A 17,659-nucleotide genomic window follows, 5' to 3' on the forward strand; every position below is an offset into this window, starting at 1 on the left:
TGAAAGTGCATTAAGAAAGAGATGTGAGACTGCAAGGAGCAAATCTTCTTAGGCAGCAGTGAACAGTCTGTAGGATGAAACCAAGAAGAGGAATAACAAGTGAAGATAAAGCCAATGATTAAATGATGGAAGCTGAAGAAGGAAAACTGGAGACAGGCTCAGAGTGGTAAGAAAATATTATGTATATTTGAAATGGTTAGGAAAACTGCTAAGAAGGTGTTTGGTGTATGTGGAGGAAAGAGGACAAGCAGAAGGAAGTATAAGTATTCAAAGGACGAGGTTAGCAAAGGAAAAGTGGAAAAGTCAGGAAGATCAAAATAAACAAGAGACCAGGCGAACAGCAAACAGCTGGCAAAAGGAAAAAGACTTACAGACAGGAGACAGTGGACTGTACCATACCACAGCACTTTATCCAGCACTTATAAAAACAAAGCCAATGAATGGAGACAGGTGGTTGGTCCAGGTGAAGCACCTGTGGAGAAAGAGCAGCTCCTTTGACAGGATTGTTTAACATAAGCCTGCAGTCAGAGGAGGCTCGAGCAGTGGAGGAGCGAGTGGTGGTTCTGATCAACAAGGATGATGTGCAGAGTCATACCATGAAGGTGTGGGGAAAGAGCTGTTTCAGCGAGCTTAGGAAGAGAGGTGATGGCTGTGTGCTGACAAACAGAACTACACATGTAATGTCTGCAGATTTCTTCACAGCTATGTTTCCCCGTCCCCCCACCTCCGTCTCAGACCCACGCTTCCTCTTCTCCACTGTTCTCAGGAGGGTAATTACACTTTTCTGTTGTCTTAATTTGAGGTTTAACAAACATCTACTATGAAAATGGTGATTTCAGGGAGTGTCCACGCGGGGCTCGAGATAGGAATGGTGTTGCACAATAACTGGGATTCAAATAGAAGCATTCTGTTTGTGGCTACTCTCATAACTCTGATGAAAATTACATGTGTGCACTTTATACATACTATTAGAAGACATGATACCTGGAGTAGTGAGACGTGAACTACCCCGGAGGCCCGATGTCGGAGGCCCGATGTCGGAGGTCCTTACCATGCAGACTGGAGGCTGACGGTTTTCAGCGGTTTCATTGGATGATACATGACAAACAGCAAACACAGCTGTGTTGTCAGTTTCACGATGGTGCATATGGAAATGTTGATCTCTAAGTATCACATTAAAAAAAACTATGTATCAGGATATTTTTTTAAACTTTTTAAAGTCTGTGTGTCTGTCTGTGTGCACACCAAGGACACAGTGGGTGATGTGTGGAAGCAGAGCTCCTGAGCAGAGTCCACACAGAGCAGAGAGACAGCGAGCTGAGCGAGCTGGAGAGGTAACGCTCTCTGCCCTCAGACCTGTCTCAGGACCTGACAGGTGTGGTGTACCACCACTGTGTTACCACATATTAATATTCATCACATGTTTCCTGAGGGAAGTTTTCTCTCTGTAACACGTCCGTTCTCCACAGTTCTTTTATTTTAGTCCAAGGCCAAATGTGAAGTTAGAAGTAGTGAGCAGCAAAGGCTGACACGAGACCCAGGTAGGTGCCCAGCTACTGCTGTCACAGCTCCTCCCACATTTCAAAGGTTCGATGAAACACAGAGGGTCTCACAGCCGTGGGGTCCCTTTGTCTCCAGCTGTGGACCAACAATGCAGGACGTTTCTTTGTGGGACGTTCACTGATAAAAAACAAACCAACAGTAAATGAATGGTGACTGGCCTCCCTGATGTTGTCCTTCTTGTTTTGGAGAATGATGGAGAGGCTGAGAGCAGCACTCAGACAGCGAGCGTGGCACACCGTCATTTTACACATGTGAGAGAGACATGTGTGACAGCTCGTCACTGACACTAACGCCTGCACACACACACACACACACACACACACACACACACACACACACACGGTCAGTGTTGTGATCTCAGGCACCTGCACAGCCCTGACGTTCACTGACCTCTTTTATCTTCCACTGTGGTCTCAGGGACACTTTTCCCACACTTCAACATGTGTGTAGTACTAATGTTTCAGATCCTGTGTGTGTGTGTGTGTGTGTGTGTGTGTGTGTGTGTGTGTGGGCTCACTCCAGGCTTTCACTTCATTACCAACACACAGTGATTAAGCTTGCCCAGCAACACATCAGAAAGAGTGGGGAAAGTAGGAGGAGAGAGGAGAGCAGTGTAACAAGATAAAAGAATGGAGAATGAGTAAGAAAGATAGAGGCGAGAGGAGAAAGATGGAGACAGGATGTGAGGGGGTGAAACTGACAGAGTGTGTAGGTAGGCGCCGAAAACCTGAAAAAGAAATGAACAAATAGAGAGAGAGAGTGTGTGTGTGTGTGTGTGTTTGGGAGAATGTGGGCAAATTTGATGGATAGAAAAACATACAAAGTGAGTTATTTGGTGTTTATCTGTTTGAAGCTGAAAACACTTTGAACCAATAACATTAGAGAAGTGCATCAACTACTAAAACAAACACACACACACACACACACACACACACACACACACACAGTAATCACAGCTAAGCACCACAGCTGGCTGGTTCCCAGGATTGACCCACCCTGTGATCAGGGCCAGGTTTTTGTGAGTCCAGGTCCTGAATGTAAGGCCTACAGACAGCTGCCTGTCACATCTGTAATGTCTGTAATGTTCTTCATCTGTAATGTTTTTCACACCACCTGGTGTGGAGAACATGCCCTCCACAGAGTTCCTATGATGGGAAACCGTTTGTTTGGCTCCTGTATCAGGTCATAAAGATGGTTTTTAATGCAGTGGAGGTGACAATAGACTCATTCTTGGAGAGGAGCTGCAGTTTCCTGCAGGCTTTTGGAAGTCTGGATTTCACATGGTGTCAAATGTTAAACATCGAGATTCTCTTGTAGGTACATAACACCAGACACAGTGTGTAAAAGTCTTGGATGATTCAGCCTTTACAAGGAGCATCATCATCATTCAGACTCCTCCCACCAACAGTAAGCCGGAACCATCTGAACAGTGGTAAGGCTCAATCAGCCCTCCTCGAACAGTCTACCTGCTCAGAGTTTTTCAACCACACCAACACAATTGACGCTCATCACCCTTCCTACACACCACATTTAGCTTCTGTGATTCTCTGTTTTAAATGAAATCCCACTTGAAAGATCACCATTTTGACTCAGTGGAGGAGAACCAGTATGTGTCACTGATGACACACAGTGGATAAAATGGAAATGTCTCCAGCAGCAGTGTCTCAGAACACAGATGCTGTGGGTTGTGCGTCCCCACTGATCCAGTGTAGACATTAAAATACTTTAAAATAAGAATACAACTTTTTTGGCAGAATAGCTGGAGCTCATGTTCACTGTGTGAAGCATGAGGCTGGGCACACACCTTGATCTATGACATCACGTAATATGGTCATTGTTTAATGTTCAACTATAAGAAAATGGTACCCGTGGTCTGGCACAGCCTCCAAATCCCAGATGGTCACATCTATTTTAGGGCTTCTTTTCACCCAGCTTTCTAAAGAGAAAACAGTGAAACGCAGCATGACGAGCGAAGCTGGGTACCTGTGGTTTTTCTGTGCCCGTCTGACTTCATTGTGTTCTTAGAAAATGTCCTCAGCGCACATTTGAACAGGATGAGGGACGAATGTGAAACCATGGAAACAAATCAGACAAAAACTCTGGCTGAATCACTCAGGCATAATTATTCTGCTGCCTCAACCTTCTTCGTTCTGTTGTTTGGCTTCATCGCTACACAGAAATACAGCAACACGAGCCCAAGCTTCTGTTTCACTGTTTCACATCTGGCCAAATGTTGGTGCAGATGTGTTAGAATATGTTTGTGCTTTCACGTTACCTATTCAGTGACATCAGGCTATCACACACTGATGATGGATGTCAAATATGTGCCATTAAGTCCTTTGTCTTTTTGGTGATTTTGATTCACACAGAATCACTCACTGGGTTTTGCTCTTTGCCTCGCCCCCTCCCTCCCTGCCTCCCCGGGACCAAGTGGACATGTCAGACCCTACCAGGGGCTGTTTCCCTGGATAACACAGCTCCCAGGATCAGAGGGGACACATAAACTCCTCCACTGTGGAAATGTGGGTGTGGGGGTGTCTACACTTGTGAAAATGTGCCTTTTTTATTTGACTTCATGGCTCCACTCTCAGTGAGTAAAAGCAACTGTTATATGTAATACACTCTGTTTGTTTTCACTCAGCTGGAGAAGAAAGAAGTGACGCCGCCCTTCAAACCTCAAATCTCTGATGAGTACGGCCTAGAAAACTTTGACACGCAGTTTACTAATGAACCAGTGCAGCTAACACCAGACGATGAGTAAGTACTGCTTTTCAGCTCAAACACAGCCTTTATTAAAGTCAAGCTTATGTGAATAAAGTTTCATGTGTGGAACTGCACGTCTGTCTTAACGTAAGCATGACTGTTGTTTTGTCAGTACATGATGATAACTCTTTACTGTGATCAGTTACTGCCATCATCAAGCACTCAGAAGAACTGTATGGAGGGTTCTCACAGATAACTCCATATTTTTGTTCTTGGACTCCCTTAGAGTAGCTTTGCATGATTCCCAGTTCAGAATAAGTCTTTGTTTTTCTTATACGGAGCATTCAGCGCTGTGTGCAGCAGTGAAAACATAATAATATCACAGCTTAAACACAGGTTGTCCTGTGTCTTTGTGGATCATACCATATGATAGACGGAGTAACATATGGTTCAAGGTGTGGGTGGGATTACATCGGGGTCGGCTCTGAGCTCCTCTAGTTTGCAGCAGCGATAGACAGCTAGTGAGGTCACAACTATCCATAGACACTGATGTTCCCAAAGGACAGTGGGATCTGCCAGAGCAGGGAGCAGGATCAATCAGATTCAATTCAGTTTTATTTATACAGCGCCAAATCACAACAACAGTCACCTCAAGGTGCTTTATGTTGTACAGTAGACCCTACAGTAATACATCAGTCATATGAGCAAACACTTTGATGAGGGTGGGAAGGCAGCTCTTTATGTCTTTAAGACATTCCTGCAGTTTAACTAATTGGTGTGTGTTATCTGGGTTCATAGATAGATAGAGCTGGGTGTCATCAGCATAGCAGTGAAAATTTATGCTATTTCTTCTAATGATACTGCCAAAGGGAAGCATGTATAATGTAAACAGAATGTGTCCTAGCACTGAACCCTGTGGAACACCATAATTAACCTCAGTGTGTGAAGAGGACTCTCCATTTACATGCACAAATTGAAGTCTATTAGATAGATATGATACAAACCACTGCAGCGCAGTACCTGTAATACCTACAGCGTGCTCTAATCGCTCTAATACAGGTGGATGAGACCGTTGAGAGGTGGAGGTAAGATCTGGAGAGAGAGGAATGAAAATCAGCAGAATATGACAGAATAATGAGTGTGAATGAGACAGAGGCACGGGCAGCTACAAGGAGCAGAGAAGAGTTTAAATGCCTGTAGTCAACCATCCAACAACAGACAGAAGAAGAGCGTGCAGGCAGAGTGGAGTAGGTGCAGATGAGTATCATGGGTGATTTGTGAAAGCAAATATTCAGAAGATGGTAATGAGCTGGAGGTGGGAGAGATTCACTGGGATTGACCGGGATGGACAGGATTAGAAATGAAAGGAAGAGGAAAGATGTAAGTCCCAGGACTGCTGCTCCTGTGTTTCTCATACAGATGTGCAGCAGCCACTATAGAGGTGTTCAGTGGAGACAACAGTCCATCCTGTCCTGGTCACACAGAGCCTAAAAACAGAGCTCACTCTGTAACGTCACACAAACACTGGGTGGACCATCTTCCCAACAGACTCCTGCATCCAATAAAGAATGCCCCCATGTGAGTTTCCAATGTTGGGGGGTTGTTTTGATTAATGCAAACATGCAGCTCCAGGATCTGAGTGGAGCCCTTGTTTAAGGCTGAACTTTGAAGAGAAAAGGCTTAAAGATATTACACAACCACGGACACACTGAAGGAACACATCATCCTGTTTTCCTCTCTGTGTCACTAAATAGATTCCATAAGGCTTTGGCAGCAGATCTATCCCAGCCAATGTTAGAAAACATCATGTTGGTTTGATTCTCGATGCTCCAAAACTTGAATTTCCCCTTCTGAGGATTTATGGAGCTTGTGATCATGATGGCAGGAACACAATGCCTTTATGGAACGGTTCACATAAGTCCGAGTTGATAATACGGACAGAGGTGTTACTGTCTGGCTGTGACAGTTACATGGTGGACTGACTAAAGGCTCTTACAGGATGGAGTAAGACGTTTGTGCAGCAACAAAAAGCCGAGGTCACCAAAACCAAAATATGACAGTGCAGTATTAAACAAAGTGTCACTGCAGAGTAGGAAACCCTGTCAGCACGTGTGATCGAGCCACACTTCAGTGGCCTTGGTGACTTGTTTCGTGCGTCGGTGTACACTGTGAACGGTTTTCCTGGAGCATGTGCACTGGTAGCATTGTTTCCCTCCTAACAGCACTGCTCTTCATTACTGTTTCCCTCCCTGTTTCCTGTTGGCATCTGTCTTTGTTTTATGTGAATAACATAATGACTATGTGCACTTTCTGAGCTTTATAAGCCTGCTGTTATTCAGCACAACTGTTGCTCAGGAGCAGAAGCCGAACCGATAATTAAATCCTTTAGGCACCTTTAAATAATGGGATCCCTGCTAGCATGACGACAGACTAAGAAGCCTTCTAAAATAATTGGATCTGGCACACTGCTGGACTGTGTAATTTTTGTTTGCATGGACATTCAATTTTCAATTCAATTTTATTTACACAGCACCAAATCACAACAGTTGCTTCAAGGAGCTTTATATTGTACAGTAGACCCTACAATACTACATACAGAGAAAACCCAACAATCACATGACCCCCTATGAGCAAGCACTTTGGCGACAGTAGGAAGGAAAAACTCCCTTTTAACAGGAAGAAACCTCCGGCAGAACCAGGCTCAGGGAGGGGTGGGGCCATCTGCTGCGACCGGTTGGGGTGAGAGAAGGAAGACAGGATAAAGACATGCTGTGGAAGAGAGACAGAGGTTAATAACAAGCATGATTCAATGCAGAGAGGTCTATTAACACATAGTGAGTGAAGAAGAAACACCCAATGCATCATGGGAATCCCCGGCAGCCTACATCTATTGCAGCATAACTAAAGGAGGATTCAGGGTCACCTGGTCCAGCCCTAACTATATGCTTTAGCAAAAAGGAAAGTTTGAAGCCTAATCTTAAAAGTAGAGATACAGGGAGTGCAGAATTATTAGGCAAATGAGTATTTTGTCCACATCATCCTCTCCATGCATGTTGTCTTACTCCAAGCTGTATAGGCTCGAAAGCCTACTACCAATTAAGCATATTAGGTGACGTGCATCTCTGTAATGAGAAGGGGTGTGGTCTAATGACATCAACACCCTATATCAGGTGTGCATAATTATTAGGCAACGTCCTTTCCTTTGGCAAAATGGGTCAAAAGAAGGACTTGACAGGCTCAGAAAAGTCAAAAATAGTGAGATATCTTGCAGAGGGATGCAGCAGTCTCAAAATTGCAAAGCTTCTGAAGCGTGATCATCGAACAATCAAGCGTTTCATTCAAAATAGTCAACAGGGTCGCAAGAAGCGTGTGGAAAAACCAAGGCGCAAAATAACTGCCCATGAACTGAGAAAAGTCAAGCGTGCAGCTGCCAAGATGCCACTTGCCACCAGTTTGGCCATATTTCAGAGCTGCAACATCACTGGAGTGCCCAAAAGCACAAGGTGTGCAATACTCAGAGACATGGCCAAGGTAAGAAAGGCTGAAAGACGACCACCACTGAACAAGACACACAAGCTGAAACGTCAAGACTGGGCCAAGAAATATCTCAAGACTGGTTTTCCTAAGGTTTTATGGACTGATGAAATGAGAGTGAGTCTTGATGGGCCAGATGGATGGGCCCGTGGCTGGATTGGTAAAGGGCAGAGAGCTCCAGTCAGACGCCAGCAAGGTGGAGGTGGAGTGCTGGTTTGGGCTGGTATCATCAAAGATGAGCTTGTGGGGCCTTTTCGGGTTGAGGATGGAGTCAAGCTCAACTCCCAGTCCTACTGCCAGTTTCTGGAAGACACCTTCTTCAAGCAGTGGTACAGGAAGAAGTCTGCATCCTTCAAGAAAAACATGATTTTCATGCAGGACAATGCTCCATCACACGCGTCCAAGTACTCCACAGCGTGGCTGGCAAGAAAGGGTATAAAAGAAGAAAAACTAATGACATGGCCTCCTTGTTCACCTGATCTGAACCCCATTGAGAACCTGTGGTCCATCATCAAATGTGAGATTTACAAGGAGGGAAAACAGTACACCTCTCTGAACAGTGTCTGGGAGGCTGTGGTTGCTGCTGCACGCAATGTTGATGGTGAACAGATCAAAACACTGACAGAATCCATGGATGGCAGGCTTTTGAGTGTCCTTGCAAAGAAAGGTGGCTATATTGGTCGCTGATTTGTTTTTGTTTTGTTTTTGAATGTCAGAAATGTATATTTGTGAATGTGGAGATGTTATATTGGTTTCACTGGTAAAAAGAAATAATTGAAATGGGTATATATTTGTTTTTTGTTAAGTTGCCTAATAATTATGCACAGTAATAGTCACCTGCACACACAGATATCCCCCTAAAATAGCTAAAACTCAAAACAAACTAAAAACTACTTCCAAAAACATTCAGCTTTGATATTAACGAGTTTTTTGGGTTCATTGAGAACATGGTTGTTGTTCAATAATAAAATTATTCCTCAAAAATACAACTTGCCTAATAATTCTGCACTCCCTGTAGTCTGTCTCCTGAATCCAAACTGGCAGCTGGTTCCACAGAAGAGGGGCCTGAAAACTGAAGGACATGTGGGTGTTGGTGGCGTGCTACACACAGCTGGGTTTTTTTGGGCTGTTTTTGGTCTTTCAGAGTGAAGTTGTAACATGCGTTAAACCGTGTTTAAGAACAATGCGTGCCCACTGCAGCACCACATAGCTCATGCTCCCTCCATATTTCATATACAGTTTATGTGGAATTCAGCAGAATTTTACAAAGTATGGCTGAAAAACCTCTAGATTGTGTAACTCCTGGAGCTGTCCGCCTGCCGGGGGTCTGTCTGTCATGGCTTGTGATAATCTGTACCTCCGCAGTGTCTTGACTTGGAATTCACTCCAAAATAAATGACGCCCTTCGTGCTGTCACTAATTGGTATTATCACTGCAGAGCTGTTGACTGTGCTGCACTTGGCGGCCTTATTACATGCCCGTCATGATCTGCACCCACGGCAGATGTCTTTGGGAAGCATCCAGTTTGAAGTTTGTGCTGTTCAGCAGATATCAATGTTCAAAACCAGCCTTGGAGTGGCTGAGGCTCGCAGCTCATTAAAGGGCTGCAGCGAGATGTCTCTGAAGTTCATCCCAGCTCGTTTGTGTCAGACTTTGATGACGGGAGTCTGCGACTAACTCTTGGGAAGACGATCGTAGAAGAGGTCCAAATGGTGCAGTGGTGAGAAGAGGGAGAACGGGGTGGGGAGCACGTGACCAGTTCAGCAGCAGAGATAGCAAGTTGGCATCAAAAACTGCAGCACGTCAAAATAAGATGCACGGCTCCTCCCTGTGTCTCGCACTTTATCTCCCCACCCCCTCCTCTTCCCTGTTACCAAGGAGAGGGGCTGACGTTGCCCACTCTCGCTAGGAGGGGGTGATGCAAAAGCTCTCCAGTCTCCCCTCTCTCCCACTCATGATGGCTTTGGCACAAGAAGAAAGAGAAGTGAAAGCCATGAAAGGAGAGAGAAGGGTAAACCCTCCATGTTAGAGATTTACATTGCGACATTAAAAGCCAGGATGGCTGGGGGCCCTCGGCAGCGTGTGAGAGGAGTGCAGGAGAGGCTTTCTGTGCCAGCTCCCTATCTTAGAAAATGGCCAAGCTCTGCCTGTGCTTAGGAAACGAGGCCTTTGTCTTCACTAGCCTTGATCCTTAGTGATGGATTTCAAGAGCCTGAATATATAGCAGCTAGGACTATAGTACTGCTTTAGTGTGGCACGTCCTCACAGAGCCGGTGACGTGTTTGCAGCAGCTCACTTTTTTCGTTAAATCCTTTTTTCCCGTTCTTGGATGAACAGATCTTTCCAGACTTGTGCAGTCATACTCTTCACTACGTTACTTTGCATTCACTGATGCTGCATGTCTGTCTGTGATGTTCACTGGCAGGTGTTGCAGCTAGTTTCATTGTTTTAGTAATTGCACGAATAATTTGAATCATGCATGTACATCCAGCCCCAACTGTGTGATGCTGTTGTATCATTATGGACTAAATCTCTGATATATTCACTTCATCTTCACTTACATAACGCCAGCTCACAGTCACCACATCGTAGCTAAAAAACCCCAACAATCAGACAACCTGCTATCAGCAAGCCCTTGGTGAGTCCACCTATCTATGCATTGAATTCAGTGCCACAGGGGGAGAGCCAGGTACACTGTGGAAAGGCTGTCAGTCTGTCACAGGGCTAACACAGAGAAATAACCAGGTGCTCAGCACTGATGCCTCGCAGCAAGAAGGTCCTGGTTGGAATCCACCATCTGTGTGGAGCTTGTATGTTTTCCTCGCTTCTTTCCGACTGATGTGGCTTTCTCCCACAGTCCAAGATGAGCAGTTATTGGAGGTTAACTGGTGATTGTAATTGCATACATGTGTGAATGTGAGTGGTTTGTCTGTCTCAACTCAGGGGCAGCCATCTGCCACGAAAAGGAAGACTTTGAAATTGTTTCATTACCACCACCTTAAAGCCTTTAATAAGGATAAACTGGTCATATTTCAAACTGTGAGGCTCTTCTGTCCTGTCTCTGCTCTCTCCCTCACTTACCAGCAGGTCGCACTGGATGGCTGCCACACCTGAGCCTGGTTCTGATCAACTTCCTGTTTAAAGGCTGTTTTTCCCTCCTACCTTTGCCGACTGTTAGCTTATTACAATAAAGCGCCTTGTTGTGAATTGGCACTATAGAAGCAAAACGGAATTGAATTAAAATGTGTCTGACACGACTGTGAGTGTGAGAAGACGATGCAGGGTTTTGAAATTCACACCAAAGGTGCCGCTACTCAAAGTTTGAATTTCAGTGAGCTCAGCCTCAAGGTCAGAGGTCAAGCTTTCTGAAACTCTTGTGACTGTGATAACTGAAGCAGGAAGTCACCAAGGACATTCAAATGTAACTGTACGCACAGCTACGTGGAGGCTGAGGGGTAGCACCTGTTCACACACTCACACAGTGTGATAGATGCATCCAGGGCAAGTGTAAGAGTCAGGGTGAAAGAGTGTGTGTGTTTGTGTGTGTCTATGAGGCTTATAGTAAGAAAGTATTAAAGCTGTGTATATGTACCACTGTGTTCACTGTTAAGAATTAAAATGGTTCTGAGGGTGGGAGGAGATTCAACTCAATAATGGTATGGATGATGATAATGAAGTCGCACATAGTGTAATATACCTTTAGATCTGAGAAAACGAAACTCTTTTACTGGGACATTTACTGGGATATTTGCTTTGGCTGTTTCTAAAATGAAGTGTGGCTATCTAAGTCACCACTGTCAACACGACACATTCTTACTCCGCTAAAAGCACTTACAGAGTTGCACTTACAGAGCTGCACTACAGAGTGGTCCACTGATCTGCACTTACAGAGCTGCACTTACAGAGCTGCACTTACAGAGCTGCACTTACAGAGCTGCACTTACAGAGCTGCACTACGGAGTGGTCCACTGATCTGCACTTACAGAGCTGCACTTACAGAGCTGCACTACAGAGCTGCAATTACAGAGCTACACTTACAGAGCTGCACTTACAGAGCTGCATTACAAAGCTGCATTACAAAGCTGCACTTACAGAGCTGCACTATAGAGCGGTCCACTGATCTGCACTTACAGAGCTGCACTACAGAGCTGCACTACAGAGTGGTCCACTGATCTGCACTTACAGAGCTGCACTACAAAGCTACACTTACAGAGCTGCACTTACAGAGCTGCACTACAAAGCTGCACTTACAGAGCTGCACTACAGAGCTGCACTACAGAGTGGTCCACTGATCTGCACTTAGAGAGCTGCACTTAGAGAGCTGCACTACAAAGCTGCACTTACAGAGCTGCACCACAGAGCTGCACCACAGAGCTACACTTGCAGAGCTGCACTACAGAGCGGTCCACTGATCTGAATGCCAGCCCACATCACCGATGGCTCAGCTGCTCCATTTATAGTTGGGGAAACATGTCCAGGCCACACCGCAGCTTTCATTTCCCTAATGGAGACAGCTGTGTGAATTACAGCTGGTAGTGTACACCTGTAAGTATGTGCATTAGCTTAGTGCTCAGCTACAACTGTGACTGAGATGGACATGAGACAAATTTGAGGAAACGATGCAGACATAAACTTGAGCAACACGTTTGTATTTGGCTGTTTCTAAAATGAAGTGTGGCTATCTAAGTCACCACTGTCAACACGACACATTCTTACTCAGCTAAGGCGTGGACATAGCGTAAAAGAGTTCATAGTTTATTTTATTACTACCTGTAATTTATTGCAGATTACTTGTATTTGCTTAATTGTTTACTAAATGTTTGAGGTGTGAAATAAACCGCAATAGAGCAAAATATGGGTGTGTGTGGTTGGAAGATGTGTTTGTGCGGGGGGGGGGACATTTTTGTTGTAAAACAAAGGGGGGCCTAGCAAAAAAAGTTTGGGAACCACTGCACTAATCAAAACTTTGAGTTCAAGTTTTGGCCAAACTGAACCCCAGAGGCTCCTCAGTTCCTGTGAAACCTGTTTGTGTGCTGTGATGATGGTAAATCTGGCTCGATTCATTCATATGAACTTCTGGATCAGTTCTGCAATGAAACACACAAAAATGCAATTCACAGCTGAGGTTAGTAAGGTTAGTATTGAAGAATTGAAGAGTATTGAAGAATAACCTAATGTAACCTAATAACCACTGATCTCAGCCCACATCAGCTGATGGCTCAGCTGCACGTTTCCACAGAGGATGTGTTTTTGAGCTGTGTTAGCCTCCACACTGCTGGTTCGTTTGATCCTTCCATCCTTGTAAGACGATATCCATGACATGATGTCAGAAAAACAAAAACCACTGTGCAGATGAATCAGGAGCTGGCTGAATGCTTTATGTGTTTGTTTCTTCCACTAACGAAGGAATAATTTCAGGTGGAACTTTATAAACTGTGGATTAGGAGCAGCTGGGTAAAAAAAATGCAGTCCCTTAGCAACACTACCGCCTTCTCCCTACTGCAGCAACAGGCTGTTTACTCGTGCGTGCGTGTGTGTGTGTGCGCGTGTGTGTGTGTGTGTGTACATGTGTGGTTGTGTTGGCCAATGGAAGGGAGCGGGGCATGGTTAAGCTCTTGCCGAGGGGAGGCCTCTTGCTGGGAAAGGCCAAGATGTTTTCTCGCTGCAGACACGGAGCAGGGGGCTTTGAAGTTAAAACAATAGACACGTTCACTGGTCCTCTCCCTGCTCCACCAGGTGGGTGGGAGTCTCACTTTAAGGGCCACCGCTTTGTCAGATAGCTTGCAGATCCCACCCACAGAGAGCACCAGGACAAGTGAATGAAACGCTATAGTGTCTTTGAGTGTGCAGACTGGAATATTGATGAAGCAAATATTTTCTCTCCATCTGATCTCATGTGAAGGACTCGCACTGTAGGAGTAGGTCAAGCAACAATAACGCCATTAGATTTAGAAAGTGGGCTTTTTTGTTTTCAAGTTTCAGGGAGAACGAGGAGGCAGAGTGAAAGACCACAGAGGGGGAAACACAAAGGAGAGTGGAGAAGGTTTGGGAGACGACCAAAACAAACAGTGTGTTCAACCAATGTAAATGGTTCTTTTTGCTGACTTGGAAAACGTGAAAGCGTTACCAGATGGAGACGAAGAGGAGAGAGTGCAGAAAGAGCCGTGGACACACTGATCCACAGAGCGATCCACAGTGTGATCCACAGACCTGCAGTCTTTCTAATGAATCCTCCAAAAACAAACCTGATGTCATACGTCAGCATTTTCCTTTAAAATCATTTTCAGCAGCACGACGTTTATCCCAATCAGAGTAAGAACAGCAGGGCATGTTTCAGATCTCTGTTACGCTGGTGTGGGCACTCTTCTGTCCACACACTCCCCACCCTGCTGCAGCCTTCACCTTATAGGACAGGCTGGCACATGGACAAATGCCAAACTTTAGGCATCAAGGTCAACAAGTGGCTCAGGCCACTTCATTAGGTAAACCTTGATATTAACAGCTTGGACCTCGCTTCATCTTCACAACTCTGCTAATTCTTTGTGCATTGCTCAGATGTGTTGGTCCATATTTACATGATAGCATCACACAGATGCTACAGAGTCGTCATGGTACACATTTAAAATTTGGTCATTGTGGAATCCATTTGAAAGGTTCAAGCCAGTTTAAACTAGTTCAGGCTGATCTGAGCTGTGCCAAAAAACTGTCTTCCACACCACATTACACAAAGTGCTGCTACAAGGAAGAATGGATCCATGCTTTATGCTGATTAGCATTTTGTGACCATTGTAGCAGAAATGGAGACTCAGCAGACTAGGCAGCGTTTTTCTAATCTTCTATTGTCCAGTGTTGGTGAGCTTATGTGAACTGTAGCCTCAGTTTCCTGTTCTTAGCTGACAGGGGGGGCATACACTGTGGTCTGTGCATTCTGCTCTGACCTCTGGCATCAACAATTTGTGCCGAGAGAACCGCCGCTCACTCATATTTTCTTTTTTCCCTCAACCATTCTCTAAAACCAGAAAGATGATTGTGTGGAAAATCCCAGAAGAGCTACACTTTCTGAATTACTGAGTCAATCACCTTGCTACATTCTATCATTTCAATCATTTCTTAAAGCAAATTTAGTGGTATTTGTATCAGTAGGTACGTTCTACTGATACCTGCACTGATTGCCAAGAAAATGAAAACAGAACCATAACTCAGTGGGTACAGAGCCTGAAAATGTTCTAAACAATGGTCTGCAATTCAACATGGACATTCCCCCACCCCTCCAAAAAACATCATTTTACTTCCTTTAGATTCCAAACCTGGAAAAAGATGTGGTGACGCTCACCTGAGAGACGCCAGGAGCAAACCTGGTTTACTCTCAGTAGCTCTGTGGTAAAACAAGTCCTCTAATTGTTCTTTCCATCCTTCTCTCCTCAGGGACGTCATCAAGAGAATAGACCAGTCCGAGTTTGAGGGATTTGAATACATCAACCCCCTGCTGCTAGCCACAGAAGAGTCTGTATGAAGGAGAAACCAGCGTCCTCCTCCGAGCTGCTGTTCAAAAACAGAAACAAACAAACAAACTTGCAAGCCAACTCAACTCAGAAAGGCGACAACAAGGAGGAAGTTCCCCCTGGACCTGTCCACAAGGCAAACGGGAGGAGGGAGAGTTTTTCCCTGGGGAGCCGGACGCCGGACTACAGGAACATTCCCTGACTTTATGCTGTCTTCTCCTTTTCTTTGTTTGGTCCTGTTGTCCCTGTCAGTCCATCCTCGTGTCAGAGCAGGACTGGCTGTGTGAGCGTTTCATTCTGTGCCTGCCACCATCAACACGTTTCAGCCCATCTCACGCCCTGGATGAATACGACGGCTCTACGGAACAACTTTAAATAATTTTACGTGCAATTTTTTATTCTTCTTTTTTTTTCTATCTTGGTAGGGGGGCCACGCCTCACACACACAAGAATGTACAATGACAAAGGAGAAAATGTTGTTATTGTGTATTATGATGTAGCTAGTGAATCCAAAATTGATGATGCCTTTTATTGATGCAAGCGGCACATGTTCCTCCATAACTACAAACTTTTCTTTGTGTTCTGTTGTTTTCACAAACAAGGGGGTGACAACTTTTTATTTAAGAAGTGCCTCAAAGATCAAATGATTTCCCGTGTCTCTGACTGCACCTCTATCTGTTCACCTGTTACGGCTGCAGCAGGTAACGCAGCTGAAACTCTGCCAGGGTATGTCCGAACTCTCGTCCAGCGTATGGAGCTCGCTAAGCTGCCTCAGTCCCCACACACAAACAAACCACCTTATTTTTAACGAATCGTTCAAATAATCAACATTTCCTGTGAATGTGTAATTGACACAAGCAGCTGGGAGGAGACCTGACCTCTTTCCTTACACATGTGTAATTGTAATATTTCCCAGTGAAGGTCCGCGTTATCGTCACATAGGTGAGGAGCAGCAGACAGACTTGGCCCATGCCTGCTGTCAGACGTTGGCTTCAGCTTCCACAGTAAATGCAGCTTTGGGTTCCTCCTCACCAGGTGCTGCTGCGTGACCATCTGTGTGACCTGCTGGGGGAAACTGGTCACCGTTTCCTTTATGTGCTCACTGTGTGGTTCCATGTCTACAGTGACCTGCTGCAACGACAGCTGGAAATCTGTTTGCAAGTCTAAATGAAATGGGAGAACAGCAGAAAAGCCATGAGAGCTTTTCCGTGGTTTTCACAGACATTAGTGGGTCTTCCCTGTGTGGGGGAACAAAGCTTTTTTGGGTTAAATTCCAGGTGTGTTACTTTGGAGTTTGTCTCGACGCCCAGTCAATCTCAGCAAAGGCCGCCCTCCCTGAGCCTGGTTCTGGCAGAGGTCTGTTCCCATTAAACAGGCGTTCTTCCTCCCTACTGTTGCCAAGCTCTGTTTATAGAGGATCATCTGATTGTTGAGGACTATGCCTACAGTACTAGAGATACTGTAAAAAAGTGCCCTGAGACAACTGCTGGGGCGCTAAAGAAAGAAAAGTGGGTCATTCCCAGTCTCAGCTGTAATGTTGTGGATGAGTGTTAGTCAGGGGTTGGAGGATTAGGTCACTATTATAATTCATGCCCTCCATCATGCAGCTGCTGGTGCACAACAGCTATAAAACCAGTACGAAGCCATGAGTTTGTCTTTACTATATAATGAAGTTTTCAGGACACTTTAACTCTGTATACTGCCTCCTTTTATACACAGCAAGCAACATATCAGTACCTAACTGAAGCTTTGATGTTTTAATGCTGGGACATCAGTGAGCACACATTCATGTCTCCAACACAACTCAGTGCTTCTGATGCAGGCTGTGTGTATCTGCATACATGTTCTTCTGAGGGAGGAGAAGCTCTCAGTTAGCTGTTTGTGATTAAACTTGACCCACGCTAATTTAATACCCTCATAATAGGATTAATTAGCTGATCAGTCACAGGGCCTCAATTAGCTGCAGGCCCTGTACAGGCAGGGAGACGGCGTAATGAAGTTCCAGTCACAATGAAAATACACACCTCTAATCTAAAGAAGCATCCTCCTCCTCCAACCCCGACACTCCATCTCACAGACTGTATTTTATTACCTGCACACAGGTGATACATTAGTGATGCTGTTTTTCCCCTTAAGGGACCAATGGATAAACTGGAAGCTCTTGACTCCACCTTACAGAACATGAAGGCCGCTCAAACCCCATGAAGGATTATTGAACTACAGTTCTGCTTTTACATAATGCTGGCCAGGTCTGCTTCATTTAGCTTCATCGCATCTTTGTAAATATGTGTAATTATTAAAAATCAAACTGGTTTTCTGTGAACCGAGTCCTTTTTTCTCTCACTGACGTCCTTTAT

At 44.9% G+C, this 17,659-nt stretch overlaps 1 protein-coding gene across 9 annotated transcripts in view; it reads left to right on the forward strand.

Moving 5' to 3' along the window:
* The window catches only part of prkcz (protein kinase C, zeta), a 101,008-nt gene extending 83,383 nt beyond the window's left edge, over window positions 1-17,625 (forward strand). For 5 of the 9 annotated variants that reach the window (XM_082518490.1, XM_082518491.1, XM_082518494.1 and 2 more), the window contains 3 exons: window positions 3,933-4,085; window positions 4,205-4,320; window positions 15,226-17,625. In XM_082518490.1, coding sequence (XP_082374616.1) covers window positions 3,933-4,085; window positions 4,205-4,320; window positions 15,226-15,313 — 357 coding nt within the window. In that variant the 3' untranslated portion in view covers window positions 15,314-17,625. The other 4 variants (XM_082518492.1, XM_082518497.1, XR_014273707.1 and 1 more) reach the window with 3 other exon arrangements.
* Window positions 17,626-17,659: the final 34 nt, after the last annotated feature.

This window comes from Aulonocara stuartgranti (genome assembly GCF_965226115.1).
Source record: "Aulonocara stuartgranti genome assembly, chromosome: 20".
NCBI classification, from domain to species: Eukaryota; Metazoa; Chordata; class Actinopteri; order Cichliformes; family Cichlidae; genus Aulonocara; species Aulonocara stuartgranti.